Source organism: Melitaea cinxia, chromosome Z (assembly GCF_905220565.1).
Source record: "Melitaea cinxia chromosome Z, ilMelCinx1.1, whole genome shotgun sequence".
Taxonomy (NCBI): Eukaryota; Metazoa; Arthropoda; class Insecta; order Lepidoptera; family Nymphalidae; genus Melitaea; species Melitaea cinxia.
In genome coordinates, this window is record NC_059424.1 from 8,708,366 (window position 1) to 8,729,920 (window position 21,555).

General features: G+C 34.6%; 1 protein-coding gene across 1 annotated transcript in view; it reads left to right on the plus strand.

Moving 5' to 3' along the window:
- The window catches only part of LOC123668704 (nuclear hormone receptor FTZ-F1), a 29,146-nt gene extending 8,560 nt beyond the window's left edge, over window positions 1-20,586 (plus strand). The window contains exons 2-7 of the mRNA XM_045602407.1: window positions 6,224-6,840; window positions 9,935-10,193; window positions 10,384-10,484; window positions 10,751-10,893; window positions 11,466-11,525; window positions 19,093-20,586. Coding sequence (XP_045458363.1) covers window positions 6,224-6,840; window positions 9,935-10,193; window positions 10,384-10,484; window positions 10,751-10,893; window positions 11,466-11,525; window positions 19,093-19,099 — 1,187 coding nt within the window. The 3' untranslated portion in view covers window positions 19,100-20,586. The remainder of the gene's footprint in view (window positions 1-6,223; window positions 6,841-9,934; window positions 10,194-10,383; window positions 10,485-10,750; window positions 10,894-11,465; window positions 11,526-19,092) is intronic.
- The last annotated feature ends 969 nt before the right edge of the window (window positions 20,587-21,555 follow it).

The following is a 21,555-nucleotide window of genomic DNA, read 5'->3' on the forward strand; positions in this document are numbered from 1 at the left end:
CATTATCAACGCTACAAAGTTAAACGCTTTATATAAATATAATTTTTATCAGAGCTTTTTTCACGGGTTATTTCAAAAATATTGTATTTTACTTGCCCCAAAATATCAAACATAACAAAAAATAAGTTATTCAAATCCAAAGTATAAGAAACATTACTAGGAAAGTAAGTGAATTCTTGTCTTATTTCATTAAAACGGTGTGAATAAAATAAGTCAATAAGTGAAACATATCTTTTTACATCTGCGACACGTATGTATCTTAGTCATTTGCATATATCCGGGTAATAATAACCCGGTTTAAGTAACGATTTTTGCACAAAGCAAAAATATAAATCCGTATAATAATACTTGTTTAATAAAAAAATAATGAAAACAAAAGATTAGTATAACTTTAGTATAATTCTCGGAAATGGCTGCAACGATTTTCATGAAATTTACTATGTCGGGGGTTTCGTGGCCGATAATTTGATCTAACTAGGATTCATTTTTAGAAAACGTCTTTTTGTCCGTGTTTACTTACAGGCAATGAAAAACTGATACAATATCATTAGAATACGAACGTAAATTTCGTCATTAGTTACAAAGTTATAATAGCTCAGGTGGGAAATCGGCCGGTCCCGGAACGATAAGACTCCGGTTCAAACTCACATGTAAGCAGATCGAAAAAAATTCCCATTTTTTCTAATTACACTCGTGATTTTTTATTTAAATAACCAGTTCATATATATATATTTTTATTATATCGGTAAGATCAAAAAATATTATTCATATTTTATCAATATGTTATTCGTATTTAAATATAATTTCCAAAAAACACGATTTACTAAAAAAAAACCGAGCTAAGCTCGGTCACCCGGGTACTTAGTATTAATAAGAAATACTCATACTCAGTGCTAAAATTAGAAAGTCGAAGAGCTTAAGTATTTTAAGAATAAAATCTAGTTTGAATGTTTTTCGTGTTAGTCTTCTTATTGGAAAAGATTGCAAAAAAAAAAAAACAAGTCAGAGGTGTAGAACAGTTACAATATAACCATTATATATGAATATTTCTCGAGCGTATGTTACTGCTAAGCGACTGCCATATGTACGCTTACACAGCGCACATATGGCAGTCGCTTAGCACTTTATGACGCTACAATAATTTATATTTACTAATTGTGAAATACTTCAGGGGTATAGAAATCCTTGGCCTTCTTTTATTATGAACGCGTCACTTTCAACGGCTCCACAGTAAGAATCCTGCGAAATAAGTAAATATTCAGATACCACAATAAACGTCTGTTATCATATCTTACGCTAAAGCCAGGTTCTGTTAACAACTTTAACACAATTCCGCGTTGCTCATGCGTCAGAAGAACACGCTCGTGAAATGGTACAATAATAGCGATCTGAAAGGTGTTTCGAAATTTTAAATTATTACTTAGTATAAAACAAAGTCGCTTCCCGCTGTCTTTATGCTTAGATATTTAAAATTACGCAACGGATTTTGATGCGGTTTTCTTTAGTAAATAGAGTGATTTCTGAGGAAGGATTATATGTATAATACATGCATAGTATAGTAGAGGAACACTGATAGTTTTAGAAGTTTCTAATGTGATGCCGTAAATAAACACAATTTTTGGGCATATCTTATATATTTTTTATTTTATACTAGCGCCCCGCCCCGGTTTCGACGTGCAATGCTTATACTAAATATACTACAGAATCTCTTTATTTATAGTATGAAGCTAGCTTATAGCATGGCTCTTAACATAATAACAACATTTAAATATGCGTCGTTAGATGATTACACGTTGTTACAGAATGCGTTGAAGAGATAAAGGTTCACAGCTCGTTCCCTGTAGATGCTAGCGTGATAATATGTAGCCTATATGTTGACCCGACCTTTTAATAATATTCGTGCCAAATTTGAAGTAAATCTATGCAGTACTAAACTCCATCCAAAATTAAAAGTCTTATTATGTAAACAAACCCCTTGCCGGAAGAAAAATACGCATTCCCTGTGTAATTACACAGTGGCTACTAGATAATTATTGTAGAATCTGGGTAATCACATGAAGTACCATTATTTTTGTAATTATACGTCTATTTCATCGTCAAACTAATATTTTTAGCAGAAAACCGAATTCGCTGTAACCTCAAACTTACAACTGACATTTTTTATCAACATACATCACAACATTATAGTAGTCTATGGTTACCCATTCCGCCATATTTGTTTACAAAATAAGACTTATTTTTGGATGGAGTGTATTTAAGTTTATCCCGGACATACATACAGACAAACAGACAAAAATTCTAAAAACTATTTTTTTGGCTTCGGTATCGATTGTAGATCATAAAAAAAATATTCAATGTGCAGTTTTGACTTTCCTACCATTCTATTTATTATACGTATAGATTTAGCATCAGCATTGCACCCGTGCGAAGCAGGGTACGGGGCGTTAGTATTATATAAATTGAACTGTTTGATAAGTACATTTTCGAAAAAAAAAGAATTCCCTTTACCTACATACATTTACTTACATATAGATTTTATTTGTATACATATTGAATACGTGATTAAGACTCTTCTCTTTATTTTCTAATGTTTATTTCAAGCTTTATATTTCCGCTGTTATAATAAAAGTATTCGAAATTCTCATCAACGCTGGTAGAGAAATTCAAACTTTGACCTCAAACTTTCAGGCTTCCTCATAGGTATTAGTCTTCGTTTATAGGGGCTGGCGAACATAACATAGGAAAAGGGGTTCCGGCCTCATATTTCTGTGGCTTTATTTTTTTTTTTTTTTTTGAACGCGGTGACCCGCTCTAATAAAAAGATGATTCGGCGTATAATTTATTTGAATCAATCTATCCGTTTGGGACCTACGACGGAAACACAGGAATTGACGCACTCGCATACCCTCGACATCGTTTTTGCTCGTTGCGAAGTACACTTATGAAATTACATGTAATAAATTCTATTTCTAATGCATAATATAATAATATTTTAGTTAAAAAAATTAAATAAAAGTGTGCATTTGTTATTAAGATTCGATAGTTATATACCATATTATATTTTACTATTTATTTATTAGTTCGTTAAAAATTTGTTTAATTCTTACACAAAATCTTTACCATTAGAAAAAAGCAAGTCGTAAGCTTGTATCTTTCAAATAATTATTAAATATGCTTGATATATGATAGCCAAGGCCCCAAGTCTCTTATAAGCGTGTAGGAACAGCGCATAATGTGAAAATTATCTATTAATTTGAGAAGTGTAAGTTACAAACACGAGCAACAAGAGCATTTTCTTTGTTTTTAAATTTTGCTATGATGTCTTATGAAGAACGTAATGAAACGAATTGCAATACGAAACTGGTGGAATTGCACACAGCACTTAAATACGCTATACGTTCGGCATCTCTTTTGGATCCTACGCCGTACCCTATAACTGTCCTTATCGCACCGAGGCGCGCTGGCTACAATAAAAACTGGTTGTTATTTTTAACTCGTGGGTTGGGCGAGTCGACAATTTACAGAAAGCCCCCTTCCGTTCCTGGTTCAGATATTTGTTTACAGTTCACAATCTAGTTCTTCGTAAATGAAACGCCGTACGTTATGGGACGGCTGCCTTTACGCATAACTTAGGGATTGTTAAATTCTGCTAAACTTTTATTGACTATATAGCGGATTAAATATATTTTATTTTTCATAAAAGTTTACAAATTGTTTCGAACGCTTCACAATGTATCTTCTTAATGTACGACAAAATTCATCACCATATAAGTAAACAATGATTTTGAAAGAATTAGAACAAGGTAAAATGCAACTATCGAGCGGAGCGTTTGCTTGAAATTTGGAACTAAGCCAAAAACGTAAAGAGCTGCTGAGTCTGTCTGTGTACGTAATTATTCAGCGTCCTAAATTTCAAACGTACATTATAAAATATTTATTAAATACATACCTAAACACCAATCTATGGCGGTCAAATCTATACAAGTCGTAGATGCGCGTCGATTATTGTTATCGTTTCCAAGTTGATAAGGAATGAATCCCAGACGGCAGATGATTTTCATAGGATGTTTAAATAATTGTTACGCATGCTTTTTAATAGACTTCTAAAAAGGAGGAGGTTCTCAATACAACAGTATTGTTTGTTATTCAACAGTATTAGTTAGTACATTCAACCGTATTTTATGTGTTTACCTTAGAACTTTTGACTGACGTAGAGCGATTTCGATAATTCTTTTTTTTTTATATCAAAAGCTGGTGTAAATTATTTCTAATAATGCGCATTAAATTATTGTAATTGACGTCGGTTTTTTTTTTTTTGTTTGTAAGCAAACAATTATTTCGAACAATATGGACATTTCAAAAATATTTTATTTCTAATATATAAAATTCTCGTGTCATGGTGTTAAACATTGAACTCCTCCGAAACGGCTCGACCGATTTTTGATAAAATTTTGTGGGCATATCGGGTAGATCTGAGAATCGGCCAACATCTATTTTTCATAACCCTAAGTTATAAGGGGGGGGGGAGGGATTAAGCGGGTTAATAACATAGGCAAAGAAACGTTTGCGGGTTCAGCTAGTATTTCTATAAAAACACAAGTTATCATTTTCTGTTTTCTTGGCTTATTATAATTTTTTAGTTTTTACAAATAATATTAAATCCTTTCATTATTTTTTTTTTACTGAATTTAACTATTTAAAACAAGTTCCGTATTTATAATTGTGTTTGCTCGCAAACGAAAAAAAACCGACTTCAATTACATCGACGAGTAATACAAAGTAGATCGGCGAAAAAATAGTCGAGTAGTTACTCGACTATTTTTTCGCGTTATCAAAGATTACTCAAAAAGTAGTTATCAGATCTTAATAAAATTTATATGTGACCACATGACAAACATCAGCTTTCGATTAAATTAAAAATTATCAAAATCGGTACATCCAGTAGAAAGTTATGCGGTATAATACGAAAAAAGCGTCAAGTAAAAACGCATTATTAGATATAACTCGAAAAGTAGTTGTTAGATCACAAATAAATTTAAATGGGATCAATTGACACACACCACCTTTCGATTAAATTTTTTTTTGTCGAAATCGGTCCACCCGGTCAAAAGTTCTGATGTAACATACATAAAAAAAAGAAAAAAAATACAGTCGAATTGAGAACCTCCTCCTTTTTTGGAAGTCGGTTAAAAAGCACTATCGCGAGGTATTTCTCTCATGCTTACCGCAACCTTAAACATTGTGTCACAAATTCTGCAACCATTTGTTAATATTTATTATAATCCTTCCTTAGAACAAACTATTCGTGTTCTACGTATAGTCATGCATTTCATATTTTAGAATAACGCTTTCATTGCGGACGTACCAACTTAAACATATTATTAAAGTTGTGTCTTATTATAATTGTAAAGTATATTTAATTTGTGTCAGAGCATAAGATCGTAAGATTTATTTATCTCATAGTGAAAGATGTTCGTATTTTGCAACTCGAAATGTCGAGAACATTTGGGAAATTATTTTAATGTATTTCATTAGCTCAAAAGGACTACATAATTTAGGTAATATTCATATAATTTACGTGCAAGTTGAATATTAATAAGTAAATAATAATAATACATCCAAAATCGAGTAATTTTAGTTTGAGGAATAAATATGTTATAATGGCCCTCATGGTTTTAAATTGCACAACGATATTGTTTAAAAAAGATAATTTATAATTAGTAGCTGTACATTTTTATTTATACTCTATATCTATAGAAATAACTAAAATTGGAGTGTCTGTTTGTGATATTAAAAAAAAACACTTAACTAAAAAATAACATTATTTTACAATTTTTGTTTGTCTGTCTGTATTTGTTCCGGCTAATCTTTGAAACGGCTGGACCGATTTTGACGGGACTTTCACTGGCAGATAGCTGATGTAATAAGGAGTAAGTTATGCTACGCTTTTTTAGGTTTTTCATTTTAGAAACTTATTTATTTTATAATTCTTTGAACTAAACTATAACTTTATTCTTAAATTCCACGTGGACGAAGTCTCGGGCACAGCTAGTATGTAATATAAACATCATTGTTTTCGTATAAACCAATAATGATGCAATTATATAAGATTAAATTTTTCCTTTCCAGATATAATATAAATATTAAAAAAAAAAATATTATTAACATAATTATTTTACTCATATTTATTTTCTGAATATAACCTTAATGTTTATTGTTCCAGCCGTACGAGCTGATCGCATGCGAGGTGGTCGCAATAAGTTTGGCCCTATGTACAAACGCGACCGCGCTCGCAAATTGCAAATGATGAGGCAGAGACAAATAGCAGTACAGACCTTACGTGGTTCTCTCGGAGAAGGCGGACTCGTACTCGGATTCAGTTCGCCTTATGCTACCGTGCCTGTAAAGCAAGAAATCCAAATACCGCAAGTTTCGTCGTTGACTTCGTCGCCGGAGTCCTCGCCAGGGCCCGCGCTGCTGGCAGCGCAAACCCAGGCACCACAACCCCCGCCTCCCACGGCTCATGACAAGTGGGAAACCCATTCGCCGCATTCGGCGTCACCGGACGCGTTTGCTTTTGAAACGCCTGCAACGAACACACCTTCCAGCACCGCTGAAGCTACAAGCACAGAAACCCTTCGAGTCTCACCCATGATTCGGGAATTTGTTCAAACTATTGACGATCGAGAGTGGCAAAACTCCCTATTCGGACTCTTGCAGAGCCAAACTTACAACCAATGTGAAGTCGATCTCTTCGAGTTAATGTGCAAAGTGCTGGACCAAAACTTGTTCTCTCAAGTAGATTGGGCGCGAAACACCGTGTTCTTTAAGTATCTAAAGGTGAATTTCCAGATAAGTATAACATCCTGTCCCGTATCCCGTTACCTTATCCTCGGTGTACACCAATTTGCTAGCGACCGTTGCATTGCGTTTTGTGCTTTGCGAAGAGCTCTTGAATACAGAAATCAAGCACTGCGAATTTTTAATTAGTTGTTAGCTCTCCAATTTTTATAAGGCTGATGTGTAGAGGCGCGTGTGACGCATTGAGCGATGCGGTGTTGGTCGCAATCGATACCCCGCTACACCCGCGCCCCTGCTACCAACTGGGTCAAGTTCCCACGACTAGTGTGCTGCCTATCGTTGCCATCGCTTTTTGTTATGATTTAAAACGAACAAGAATCGTGCCTATTACATTAACAAACGATGATTAATTTCACAATATAAAAGTTAGTTTCGTTTTAGCAAATACTAAATGGCATCGCAAAACGATTAAAACCAAAATATCTTAACCGGGAAGAATGAAAAGTTTCTCTATGACAAATAAATTGATAGGTAAATATACATTTCCGATAGTCCACAAAAAACGTCAAAATTAAATGTCGTAACAGATCGTATCAACGGGACTCAATCAAGGAACACCGCATGGCGGTGGGCAAGAGTCTCCGTATTGTGGTTGTCGTACGCTTACGCAAGAGCCGCAGCCAGTCACGTGGATTTGCGGCGTTGCCGTCTTGTGCTACTCGCCTCGTCTCACTCCAGCAGACAGCTTCCATTCCACAACTAGCAATTTTCATTTGTTCTAAATGACGCGGCTTGTTTACGACCCATTCTTGGAATTAGGACGAATCGCAAACGTTCATGAATATCGTTGCGTTATTTACAAAGTATGTTGACGGAAACGTTTTCAAGACTGTTGTACTTAATTTCACTTCCCCTAGTCGCTATCGACTAATGTCTTCCTTTCGAGTCGTCATTTACATCCCGAATTACTTAGTCCATGTACAACTAATAAAACAGCGAAGATGCGAGCCGATGTTGTTGACCCGCGCTTTCTCCAGACGGATGTGATGTAACGGTATGGCGTGCGGGGCGGCAACACTGTACTTTCGTCGGCGCACTTGACACATTGCCCGTGGCCGAGTTGCCACGAGAAAGTACTTTTTACCTTGCGCGTAACCGCCGGTAACGGAGACGCAACTAGTTGTGCGTTGCTTTCTCTTACGTAATCTCTTACTAGTTACGATCACTATAGCGCGACTCGGCACACTTGATTGTGTCATACAAAACTCCTTACGATACTTCTTTAAAAAACTGTTTGCTATATTAAGAGACTAACTTTAATTTGCTTATAATAAATAAGTTTATAAAATGTATTTAAAAAATGTAATGCATTACTTGTTTTTTTTTTGTGTTTAACGAGATCCTATTTATAATTTCTGTAATTCGTTATTTAAAAGCACAAGATATTTTTAATTCAAGTATATTTTATAATCTTTTTATATATAAAATTCTCCTGACACAATGTTAGTTACAATACTCCTCCGAAACGACTATATAGAAATAATACATAGGTATATAAATAAATTAATACAAATATTACACCCATAATTAGACTGGAATCAAATTCACAACCCCCAGAGCAGAAAATAAACTGCGTCAACGAGTTATTCTAATGTAAATTGTGTATAAAGCAAGATTTCATTAAAAACTAACGTTATATTTATTGTAATTTAATTTAACTTGGTAGATTTTTGTAGTAAACTAATAGGTAAAAAAAAATGCTTATTACATTTTGTATGATATCCGTAGTTATCTAGCGAGCGTCGAGTCGTCGCGACTTTGACCTACATACGATAGAGCGAGTAGTAGCGACGATTACTGCGTGTCCGCTTAGGGGAATGTTAACTCTTACTATTATAGACTAAGGGCCAGTTTCACCGATTGTGGATAAAGTTTACCCTGCACATAAGTTACCAATGGAATTTGACGAAAAAAAAAAAGAATAATACATCAAAACTTTTATAAATGTTGGATACCGTCTTCCGTCAAATAGCGTTATCCAAAACCATTGAAACAGGGCTTAATCGTTATATTCACATCGGTACTTAGTAAAAAGTAATTCGAGAAACTTATTTGAAACCGTTATTATTTCATAGCTGAAATATCCTCATAATTAGTATTATATTTATTAGCTGTGTTTAGCGACGATAAGTAATAATTTTTAATTAAACGTTTTGTGTTCAATTGATCATTAAATTATCATAATATTTAACTTACTAATTTTAACCGTAATATGGTAACCCTTCGAGGATAAGTACAATTTGTAATTAACTGGAGTTTAAAGTTTTTTAATTACTTTTTGCGTAACAGAAAATAAATTCTTTAAATAAGTAATCCAAATAATCTACTTTAATAATAATAAAGATCACAAAAATATAGGTGTATTAAATAAAATAATTCGTAATATAAACTCGTCGCTGTAATCAATAGATTAGGTAGTAAGATTTTGACAGTCCAATCTTGAAGTATCGTTGAGCAAGCAGCTTGCGATGTGGCAATAACTCCTAGCACTAAAATTCAGTTGTAACATTTCGTAAACGGCAAATTTAACGCGCTCGCGCACCGCCCCGTATATTCTAATGCAACTCTGAATGTGGGTCACAGAATGATGCCGTGAGCCGCTCGCGACTTGTCAGATAGCAATATGGTTTGTGATAACATATAGAAATTTCTAATGTAATCGGCACGAACGTTTATAACCAAGTAGACTGAATGTTGTTTGCGTGAATGATAAAAGCCATTGCAACAAAATATCGAGCGATTAATGGCAGGATGCAGTAATTGCTTCACACTAGAATCTAAAGCGTCACCCATTTGGATGCTCTCATAATTTGATTTCCAACTGGAGCTAGGTTAAATGTAACGAGTTACGAGATGGAAATATGAATATATATTTGATGACAGATATTTTGTAACTTTATTTCACTATGTTGCAAGCGAACAGTCTTGTTATGTATTATCTGCTGCGCAATCCATTTCGTACTCGATAGCTCCAATTTGGTTATTACTGATTATTCTCACCCAAAATGTTGTCAAACATCTTGGCAGATCTCTAGAAAAGGCACGCGTAGCAATGCTCGCTCTTTTGTTGTAGGTGGATGACCAGATGAAACTGCTTCAGCACTCGTGGTCGGACATGCTGGTCCTCGATCATCTCCACCAGAGGATGCACAACGGGCTCCCCGATGAGACGACCCTACACAACGGACAGAAGTTCGACCTCCTCTGCCTCGGCCTCCTTGGAGTCCCCTCTCTGGCGGAGCACTTCAACGAGCTACAGAACAAACTAGCTGAGCTGAAGTTTGACGTTCCAGACTACATCTGCGTCAAATTCTTGCTTTTACTAAATCCCGGTCAGTATTATTGATTATGTATTCAATTTTATTGTATATTTGCTGGGAACTCATTGAACAAAAAGCGAGCGAATGGATATATATGTGTGTTTATTGATTGTGTTATTTTTCATTTATCATGTCATGAGCCAAACATTTGTGGCGTTTAGTTCATTGTTATTTTATTTAAAAAGTTGTTCTGGGGTTTCAGAAGTGAGAGGCATCGTTAATGTAAAGTGCGTACGAGACGGATACCAGACAGTGCAAGCTGCTCTTCTCGACTATACGCTAACATGCTACCCAACGATACAGGTAGGCCAGATATTGAAATAATCGTCAGACTGATATGTATTCCTGTAAGATAAAATTGCGATATAATATTAAAGGTAGACTAGATTGTATTGCGAAACGGAATTTAAAAATAATAGCAATAAAATTTGTACATAACTGTTGATTTAGCAAATTTATAAACCTTAAGCCGAAATTTATTTTAGTTGATCGCTCAAGCAAGCATATTGAATCATTCGAATTTATATATAATAACGTGGGAATAAAGCAAATGTCGTATCCGTTTCCAGGATAAGTTCGGCAAGTTGGTGATGGTGGTCCCCGAGATCCACGCGTTGGCTGCCCGTGGTGAGGAACATCTCTACCAGCGACACTGCGCCGGCCAGGCTCCCACCCAAACACTTCTCATGGAAATGCTACACGCCAAGCGCAAGTGGGTACCTTCCTGTGCTTACGAAGCGTATTGTACGATTACACCACCTACCGCCTCTTGCCTCCTGTTTGAAAACATGATCTTATATCCTTGATGAAAACCTGCTCTAAGAAAGATCGGTTTTTAGTCGTTTCTCTGGATCACTAGATTACTTAATTGAAATTGATTAAATTTTGGTAGTTTAAAATGTTAAAAAGGCTCGACTAATTAAATTTTGTTTCTGGCAACTTCAGTACATGAATACCTATATAAGAATTTCCCGTTAAAAAAGGAACGACGATACCGCTGCAGAGAATGATTCGCAGAGTTATTTCAATTATACAAATCGTACGATACCTTCAACAAAAGAATAACGCTATGATAAACAATCGTAACTATTGTATTATCTCATTTTGCATCTGTTTATATATTTACAAAATGTACATAACCTAAGTTTTTATTTATCTTATATCATGACTTCCTGTCTATATACATTTTTTTCATTTGTTTACATGTTTTTAAATTTATTTATATATACAATTATTTATGGCTGTATGTTTGTATAAGAAATGCAGTCCACTGTCTCGTTCTAGGCCGAATGGAGCCGAAATGGTTAACCGGAGTGCGGATCACACCTCGACTCTAGACAGATTGTACGTTACCCTATATATCATTATATTAAAGTATCATTTAATAATTATATGTAGGTATATGTAATAACCCACCACTACAATTGCTAGAGTTTCCAGTACTTTATTTAAGTCAACTTACTTTGCAATTGTAACTGTACAATATTTGGTCAATGGCAAAATACCTATGTAAAAATAATTTTATTTGTCTTGCTTGTAATCAAGGTTAGTGATGAATTTTCTAGAATAAAAAAATAATCTACCATTTGTGTGAAAAAAATAACATTACCATCGAAAATAAAGCACAAAAATATAAAGCATTGTTAAACAAATAAAAAATATTCCTCTGTCTAATAACTTGTACAATTATTGAGGATTATCTAGGATTAATCTCAGATAAAGGTTCCTTCCAACAATAATAATAAAAAAATATAACAGCCATTAGTACCTTAAATTGTATGGATAATAATGTAAAAAAGATAAAATTAAATTCAGTTTATTTTAATCAAAAATGTGTTTGAATTAAAGATGTCTGGCAACTCTTGATTTTTTGACTCATTATTTTCTCATCTTATAACACTTATTATGTACATATTATATTCAATACGCTTTATATAAAACAAGCCTTTAACATCCGTATCTATCATTATTATTATTTGTTGAATATTTGTAATGTCTCGCTTAAATTTTTTTTTATCGAGACAGAGACGTGCTTTCTGTTATTTTTTTGCAGTATAGTAATATCACGATAAAATATTATTATTAAAGAATTGACGAAAAAAAAGCTACTTAGCTCTATATATATTTTAACGGGCGAAGCAAAGACAACAAAAAATATTTCACGATGAGCTCTCGATATAATTTTCGGATTTATATGACTCTTAAATCAAAATAGTAATACAGTGGATATCAAAATACTTATGATTTTGCCTGTAATAGATATAACATTAAAATTACTACATTAAAAATTTACAAAAGAAAGCTTATAAATATGTACTTCGTTTTTTTTCGACAACTCTTTAATTGTCATTAAAATATGCAATGCTTAATCATAGAGAGATGCACGCCATTACATTTAAAGCACAAAATTTTTATACTAATAAATTTAACCATCGATCTCATACCTACTTTGGAATGAAAATAGTAAGTGGCTTTTAGTGCAAATTTTTCAAATGCTGTATACCTAGTTGTACTTTCGCCACGCCATCGCGCGTGAACGGCTGGACCGATTTCGCAAATTTTTTTTTGTTGTGTTTGTTATTGTCAGGAGAAGGTTGTAATGAAAAAAAAAATTAAGAAAATTGCGCGGAAAATTACAATATTTACCGATACTTAACCACAATAATAAAAATTATTTCTTATTTAACCTTAGCGCTTTGGATAATATAAACTTTTAATGTAACCTTTAACATATAATTGACAGAATTCGTGCTGAAAATATCGTCAAAGAGGATGTAAAAACACTTTTTTTTTTATTATTTCAATTCGAATTCAATATTCATTGTTAAAATAGAAAAGTCTGTCGGGTCAGCTAGTAACAGAATATTTATGGCATAAGGACAAGTAAATAAAATAAATTTCGAGACATTTTAAATATAATAAATAATAATATATACATATATAATTAAGCAGACAATCCCGATTTCAGGATTGCATCCTATCAACAAAATACGAGTTTTTTTTTAATATTTATGGGTTTAATTAATTTAGCTTAATCCGAACTGATTTAATGGTTTGATTAAACTAAAATTACTTCAGTGAATCATAGTAACTACATTTTTAAGGACCTTGAAGATGCAAGATGTGCAGCCTTTTCAAGTTAACGAAACGCAGGTATGCTCCATGCATCTCTACTTCCGCCGAACGCGACAAAAATCTTTATGGGTGTGACTTACAAGTGCAAGATCGGATTAAACTGAATAAATGTCAGGTGGAGTAGGAACCGACAATGTATCAGTTTAAGTCGGTTTGAAGCATGACAATACTTTGACATATCTGAAAAAGTATTGTATAATGGCTGTAACTGAAATATGTCTAGATATCCGTTACGACCAAAATCGAAAATTAGACTTACATATATTAAAAAAATTATTGGTTTTTAATTAAGTACATAAAAGTTTTTAGGAAATTTAGTATTTTAGAAAATAACAAATACCGTTAAATAAAATAAAACAAACAAAATAATAATAATAATAATAATTTAAACTATTAAGTGAAATAAAAAACGTGTGTCTTTATTTATTTTTGTCGACAGTATAAAATTTATATAAATAATTTAAAAAAAGTTTACTAGTAATATTTTAGTTTTACAAACATCATATTATACAGTCGTGTGACTGATATTGCGTCACTTCCGTTATATTTATTTTTCTTACGGTTTTAGTATCACATTTTTTCAGTTTGGTCGCACAGCCAAATGTCAAGCCCGCCGCAAGGAACTTCGTTCCAATAATTTTATAAAATCTAGTGTATGTATAATAAAACGAATCAAAATATACAAAAAAGTTTTTTGCTTTGTACGAAACTGGCTCAATCTAAATTTGGTCAGAACTAGTCGGAATCGCAAATTCAGGCTGTCATTAATAATAATTTAAGAATCAGTTCGGCTTTTTTTTTCGTGGGGAAAATCCATCATGGATACCCTCCGGCGCGGGGACGCCAGAGGGTTATGTCAGACTCCTACTGACCACGTGCGAGCAGTCGTCCGTCCGCCTGGGTGGGGCGAGATGGGGTCGCGCTAGCATTCGCCACCTCAGAATCAGTTCGGCCTTTTATTTATATTTATTTTTTGGTATCGAAGGGGAACCCATTTACGGATGATATCCAGGACGCCCGGGTAGGCAGTTCTAGACCGTATGTCGGCTTCAGCCGCTTTAATTGGAGGGTCCCGGATCTGCAGGCAACAGGATCCCTCCAGCGACAGGCTGGCCTCGGCGAAAAGAGACCCTCCCAGCCCCATACTTCTCCTCCACGGGGACTGTCCGGCTCACCTCTGAACAATCCCGATGACGCCATGTCTAGCAGGACCGGGTTCCCATCCCGGCTCGACACGGGCACGGGGGCGTTACTGGAGGCGCATTAAGTAGCGCCTCCTACGCACCCCCGTTCGTCGCCTGCGTACGGAGGCCTCGTCGGCCGCCTTTTCTCTCATCCGCTCTTCATTCTCCTTCTAGGACATTACTGTCTCGCAGAAAGAGACCATCGCCTTCCAGGACTCGTCGCCGCCGAGGGTCGCGGTGATGACGCTCGACAGTGATAAGTCCCCTCCGAGAACTCTCGTCAAATCGCGACGCAGCGCCGCCCATTTCGTGCACAATTCGCGAGTGTGCTGAGCAGAGTGCACCGCCGCGCCACAATCGTGACATTCAGTCGCCGACTCCCTTCGGGCCGTCCGACACAAGTATTCACCAAAGCAGCCGTGCCCGGTCAGAACTTGCGTCAGACGGAAGGGCTTGCGCTTACGGCGCATCAACCGTTCAAGGACCGGGCGCAAGGCAGCCGTTAGCGTGTGCCATACCGCTGCTCCCTCAGGTCTTCTCCCCATCTCCGCATTAGTGGTTCTTGCCCCATTCGGCGCACCCGTAGGATCCCGTCCAACGTAGGGTTCTCACCGCGAGCCCTCCTACCCAAGACGTATGAGTAGGTCTCGGCAAGGACCTCCGCCATGAGCACCCACGGGGGGGGAGTGGGGGGGGTCGCCGACTAGAGCAGTAGCTGCAGCCCACGATACCGTTCGGTACCCCCGGATCACCCTCACCGCGATGACCCTCTGCGCAGACCGCAGCGCAGCCTTATTCCTCGCAGTGAGGCGATCCGCTCAAACCGGGGCACCGTACGTCGCCATACTTCGGCAGACTCCGGAATATAGCTGCCTGCAAGCGGCGCTAGGTCCTCCGAGGTTCGGGAGTCTGCCCAGTGCACTCGCCACCTTCACGACCTTCGGTCCTACCATAGCGAAATGTGGGCCGAAGGTCCACCCTCCGTCAAGGATGAACCCCAGATATTTGATTTGGGGGCTCATCCTGACCCTCCCTTCTCCGATCGGCAAGGTAGCCCCCGGTGGGGGTCTCTTGCTTCCGGTCCCACGGAAGTGGAGGGCTTCGGTCTTGTCAATTCTGACACGAAGCCCCAAACTCTTTATGCGGCTGATCACGAGATCGAGTCCGGCCTCAGCCAGCCGCGCCGCCTCCTTGTAGTCTCGTCCCCGGGAGTAAATGAGGGTGTCATGCGCGTAGCAGATGACACCCATTCCGGGGAGGAGACGGCCTCGCAGGATCCAGTCGTACTCCATGTTTTTATATTGTATACTATTCTTATTATTTTAATCTCTACCTCTCAAATTATCATCTGTTTTCTATGAAATATTCGTAGTATAACTAAAGGAATGACATAAATATTGGACAATCTTTCAAAATGCCTCTAATAATACCTCTTTAAATATAGATAACCGAGCTGGATATGCACAATATTCCACTAGACTGGAAAATCTGAGATTATCATATATCTGTTTCCACATGTAATATTTTTAATATCAAACAATAAGTGACAGACTTTACTACTATAAAGTACCTATTCAATTTACGTTCGAATAATATAAGACAAGACTTACGTCGTCGTAGTACTTAGACGTAGCAACTGCTTTGCAATACTCTTCGTATTTTATGAAGCAAATTGTAATAATCGAGATTTTGTTGTATATTTCTATCTCAGCAATACTAAAAATTATTTATTCCTTAAAATTAAAGTAAAATAAAATTTTATTAATATTAATTTATGTCTTTGAAGATTAAACATTTTAAATAAACCTGCTCCTAATATCGTTAAGTTATAGAAAGTATTCTTAAAAAAACAAATTCGTTATCTTTTCAAAGTAATTTTTTCCTATGGAAGATACAAAATGAACGGTAAAAAATCGTTTTGTTTTTTTTCACTTTGTACAAATTTCTCGTAGTCTTAATTGTTTACCGGGCTTAAGTATTTATTGTTTGTTGCCATCAAAATTAATTTCAATTTTTAATATAATATTGGCGCGAGAAAATGCTTATTTTTTTTACATTTTGTTTCTAATTGCTCTGTAATCCTTTAGTTTTGATTTCGAAACAAAATAGGATTAAAGCTATTAACGCTAATGATGGTATTTTCTTTATAATATGAGTACATTTCAAATAGGCGTTTGTTTTTTTTTTAAAGCTTAGTAACCCTATTATTACACAAAAATAGTTTCGTTGGGGTCATTTTTGACCCCCGACTCCAACTACGTTACCAAAATTAGCGACTCCAGCTGAAGGTTAATAAGCTTATAAAAACAAATGCCATTTGAAGTACTCGAAAAAGAAAATAAAGTAAATATCATAAATGGTTCAATAAGAATACTATTTATAAACAAATTTCGTAAAAAAAAAAACATGTTTATAGAAAAAATTAATATCGTATACAGTATGCCTTTCACCTAATATTTTATACTATTTTATATTAAGATCACTAGCTACCCGCCCCGGCTTCGCACGGGTGCAATGCTGATACTAAATATCCTACTGAATATCTTTATTTATAGTATGAAGCTAGCTTATAGCATGGTTATTAACATAATAACAACATTCAAATATGCGTCGTTAGATTACACGTTGTTACAGAATGTAGAAATAAAGGTTCACTCTTCGTTCCCTATAGGTGATAGCGTGATAATTTGTAACCTATATGTTGACCCGACTTCTTAATAATATTCGTGCCAAATTTGAAGTAAATCCATGCTGTACTTTTTGAGTTTATCCCGGACATACATAGAGACAAACAGACAAAAATTCTAAAAACTAGATTTTTGGCTTCGGTATTGATTGTAGATAACACCCCAAGTATTCTTTTAAAAGAATATTCAATGTACAGTTTTGACTTTCCTACCATTTTATTATATGTATAGATGCTATTTGGATGTTTAGATATATGTTGATATTTAACCGACTTCAAAAAAGGAGGAGGTTACTCAATTCGACCGTATATATATATATATAATATATTATGTATGTTCGGGGATAACTTCGTTGTTTATGAACCGATTTTGATAATTCTTTTTTTGTTGGAAAGGAGATATCCCTGGTCTGGTAACATTATAAGGAAACCAGGATCTAATGATGGGATCCTAGAGAATCGAGGAAAACCCTCAAAAATCCGCGTTATTTTTTACTGGGTGTATCGACTTTGATGATTTTTAATTCAATCGAAAGCCGATGTTTATCATGTGGTCACATTTAAATTTCATCGAGATCTGATTACAACTTTTGGAGTAATCTTTGATAATGCGTATTTACTTGACTTTTTTTTCGTCCACCTACGTTGTATTACTTGTCGATATAATTGAAGTCGTTTTTTTTCGTTTGCCTGCAAACACAATTATTATAAGTAAAATGTTCACATATACCTTAACCAAATATGTGTAATTTGTCTATGGTGAGATTGAAACACTGTATATACTATTTTGTATATGGGTTGGTCTACATAACTATTAATAAACATAAACCATATATATTTTCAAGTAGAAATGTTTGTTTTAAACATATTAAAAATTCATTGAGGACTTTAGAAGAAATATTTTAAATAGAGCGTACGAACGAGTGACTATAATTACAATTGGAATCAAAGTGAAGATGTTTGCTCTTTGTGTGTCAGGTGCGGTTTCCTGCCAAACGACACGATTGAGCCGCATTCGCCAATATAGAGTAAGCATTAAACTGAGATCTAATTGCACTATTGGACTGCACATTGCATATAACTGTAATAATTGCACTTTACAGACAGTTGACGCACAGAGCGACAAGGAATATATGCTATCTAGGCGTTTAATGCGGCCTAATCGTTTACGCGGAGCCTTTTTATAGCTTATTCGTTGATGTACCATACACGTAGTACTAGCGTTGTTTGAAATTCAATATTGTTTTTTTTTTACATACATATATGCATATTGCTTGGTTTACGGCGCTTAAGTAAAAAAAAAAAAATCATACATTAAATAATATTTGAAAATTGTTTTTAGAATTCGTATTAAATTGTTGTTTATAGTATATTCGAATATTAAATTCTAAACATGTACTCTTTTTTTAATTATTTTAAGTGTAAATAAGAACAAATAACATTTTCTGCTTGCGAATTGAAATTTGATTAAATTTGATTAAACACAAAACCATCACCTATAACACTAACTACAAATGAAAGCAAAGGTCACTTTAAGTAACGTATTAATTAACCTAACCTCTGAACTTTTGTCATCAAGCAATGAAAAAAAAAATTCTTGCGGTATCAATAATCTATTTCTAATTTCGTTCACTAGAGTCAGAATTTTGACAGAATTTAAATACGAATTGTGTCAATCATCCATATCTGATGAAAAAAATTAGAAGTAGATTGATCATTGAGAGAGCCAGATGAAGGTGGTGGTAAAAGCCAACATGTTAAAATTATTAACAATGTCATTCTAAAAAGGTGTGTGCGGTGGTTTATAAAATTACTGTTTTGATAACAAAAGACCATCATAAGACCTCGTCGATATGATGTGTGTTAAAGTTCTTGAATTAAATTTATAATAAGTTTATTTTTCCAGATCCTGAATTGCCAGTGGAGAATAATTGGAGGAACGCAAAAGCGCTAAGCGCAATATCCCCTACACTACATGGTTTATTATAAAAATATTACTTATTATTTTAGTTTTAGATTGTAACTTGGTGTGTGATTAAAAGTAATAAGTTATTTAGCGCCGAGCGCCTGCCGTCGGCACTGCGCGCCTAGTCCCGATACAGATAAGACCTTTGTTTATCTACATTTACATAATCTCTGTAACATAAACATACAAAAGCATATTTAACAAATCTCGTAGCTACCACTAATTTATTGAGCAGTGTTTAACGGTATGTCGACGTTTCGTGTATGTACCTTACTTTGTTAGATAAACTGGCTTGTCTTAATTCTTGATGCGTGGAGCGATGGAAAAGATTATACATATTTTAGGAAAGCGTCTGTGATTATAAACGAAAAAATTTGATTAACCGTTTAATGTTAGTTGAAATGATCATAATTATGTATAAATAATAGTTTTATTGCTGAAGTTGGAACGCGGTGAGTATCGCGGTCCCGAGGCGTGCGGTTGTCGCCGCTGTTTCACTTTACTTATAAAAACAATTTAATTTGTAAGCAGTTGATGATGGAATGTATGAGATATGTTTATTGTTTTGTATACCAGCCGGCATGTGTAATTTGTTGACTTGTGTGCATTGATGTAGCCTATTGTTGTCTAGGAGTTCCGGTACGCTGAAAATATATTTTTTTTATATACATAATACACTTTATTTTATTACAAATTATATGATATATTTAAAATAAATATTTATATACAATCTGAAAAATGAAATCGGTTTCTTTAATGTTGATGTACCAGAATTTCTAGAATTTTGATAATAATTAGTATTCGGCTCAATCAATGAACACGTCTAATGTTTCGAATCGGTAAAAGTTGGAATGAAATTATTTAAGATTATATTGAAGTTGATATTGTAACATTAAAATTTCTCTATATTATATCACTATGAAGTAAGACAAATCATGAAAAATTCAAGTTAAAATTTACAGTTGTTTCATTCAAATGTTTATCTAAATGTTATGAAGAATTATTATCTGTATTGATTTTATCGGCCGTACCAGTACAAATAAATATAAATAAAATCTCTGTAAATATAATAAATAGAAAGTAACAGTGATTAATGCTACTTATATTGTAATTATGTAAAATATTTCTCAATACGTTCAAGAAGCCTTAAAAATCATAGATTTTTAAAAAAAAATATGGGTACTAGCGTCATTCGGTCTTTGGCCGGATTGGACGGTGTATTTTTATAAATCATATTACTCTTTATTAACATATATAATATGTTAACTGAAAGTACATTATTTCGTATTTTTCTAAAATAAATATAGTAGTGTACGTATTTAATTATATTGATCAACTTTTAATGTGAACAGTTATACATACTGTATTAAAATAATATATTAATATAGTGTTATCATTGTGTGATACCTGCGTATATATGCGTTACAAATTTGATTTGAGGACGTTTTATTTTTTATAATATTTAGACACCTGTTAAGGGAAAGGCAAGGGCCCGTCGAAAACTTAAGAAAAAAAACTACAGTCTGTAGTAGATTAACTTTTTACTATTCTACGAATCTTTTAATTGAAACGCCAATTGAGACTATGTTAATTGAGTACAATTTACTTTGAAATTGACGAGGCTCTTGTTCATCGGGGTACTAATGTTTTATTTTAGTTCATCGAAAGTGTGGTTGACAGTTTGTGTTTCAATGTAAATGTCATTTATAATAATTATTAAATTTAATTGTATGGTGGTATAATGCGATGTGCGAGTGTCCAGTTGACCGCATCAACGAGTAAGTAACATGATAAGATAGGTTATGAGTAAGGATTTCGTTTTTTATCTAGGCTTGAATGTTTGTAATTTAGAAAAGGCACCATCATTTATCTTTAATACCGTCCAGTGATAACGAGTCACGACTTAAATAACAACTTATGTAAATTCTTTCAAAAAGATAGCATTATTTTATTAACCGCGTCTTTTGGTGATATTTGAGCTAAAATCGGTTTGTGCAGAAAACAAGTAATCGATTGATGAAACGATTGGACAATAGGGAATTTTTTAGTACCTGCTGTATAATGTATGATATAAATCGACTCCGATAAAGTTCCTTGCAACGTTGTGGTGATGCTATCAACTTACAAGTAAATGTAAATTCGAAAAATCTTTTCGCCGTGTTTTTAAATGGCTACTTATCATATTCATTTCACTTCACTGATGAAATTATCGCAGGCAACGAATCGCCTGAACATCTCGCAAACTCGTGGGTGCGTCTCGAAATTTAAAGAAATAGCCTATTGTAAATAAGGTGGAGCTGCGGTTTCTATAAACGGACGTACGGCCAGGAGGCGGACGGAAATGTTTATGGGTAGTCCACTGTTATTCTTTTCGGCGCCGTTGTTTTCTGCTTAGTAACATTT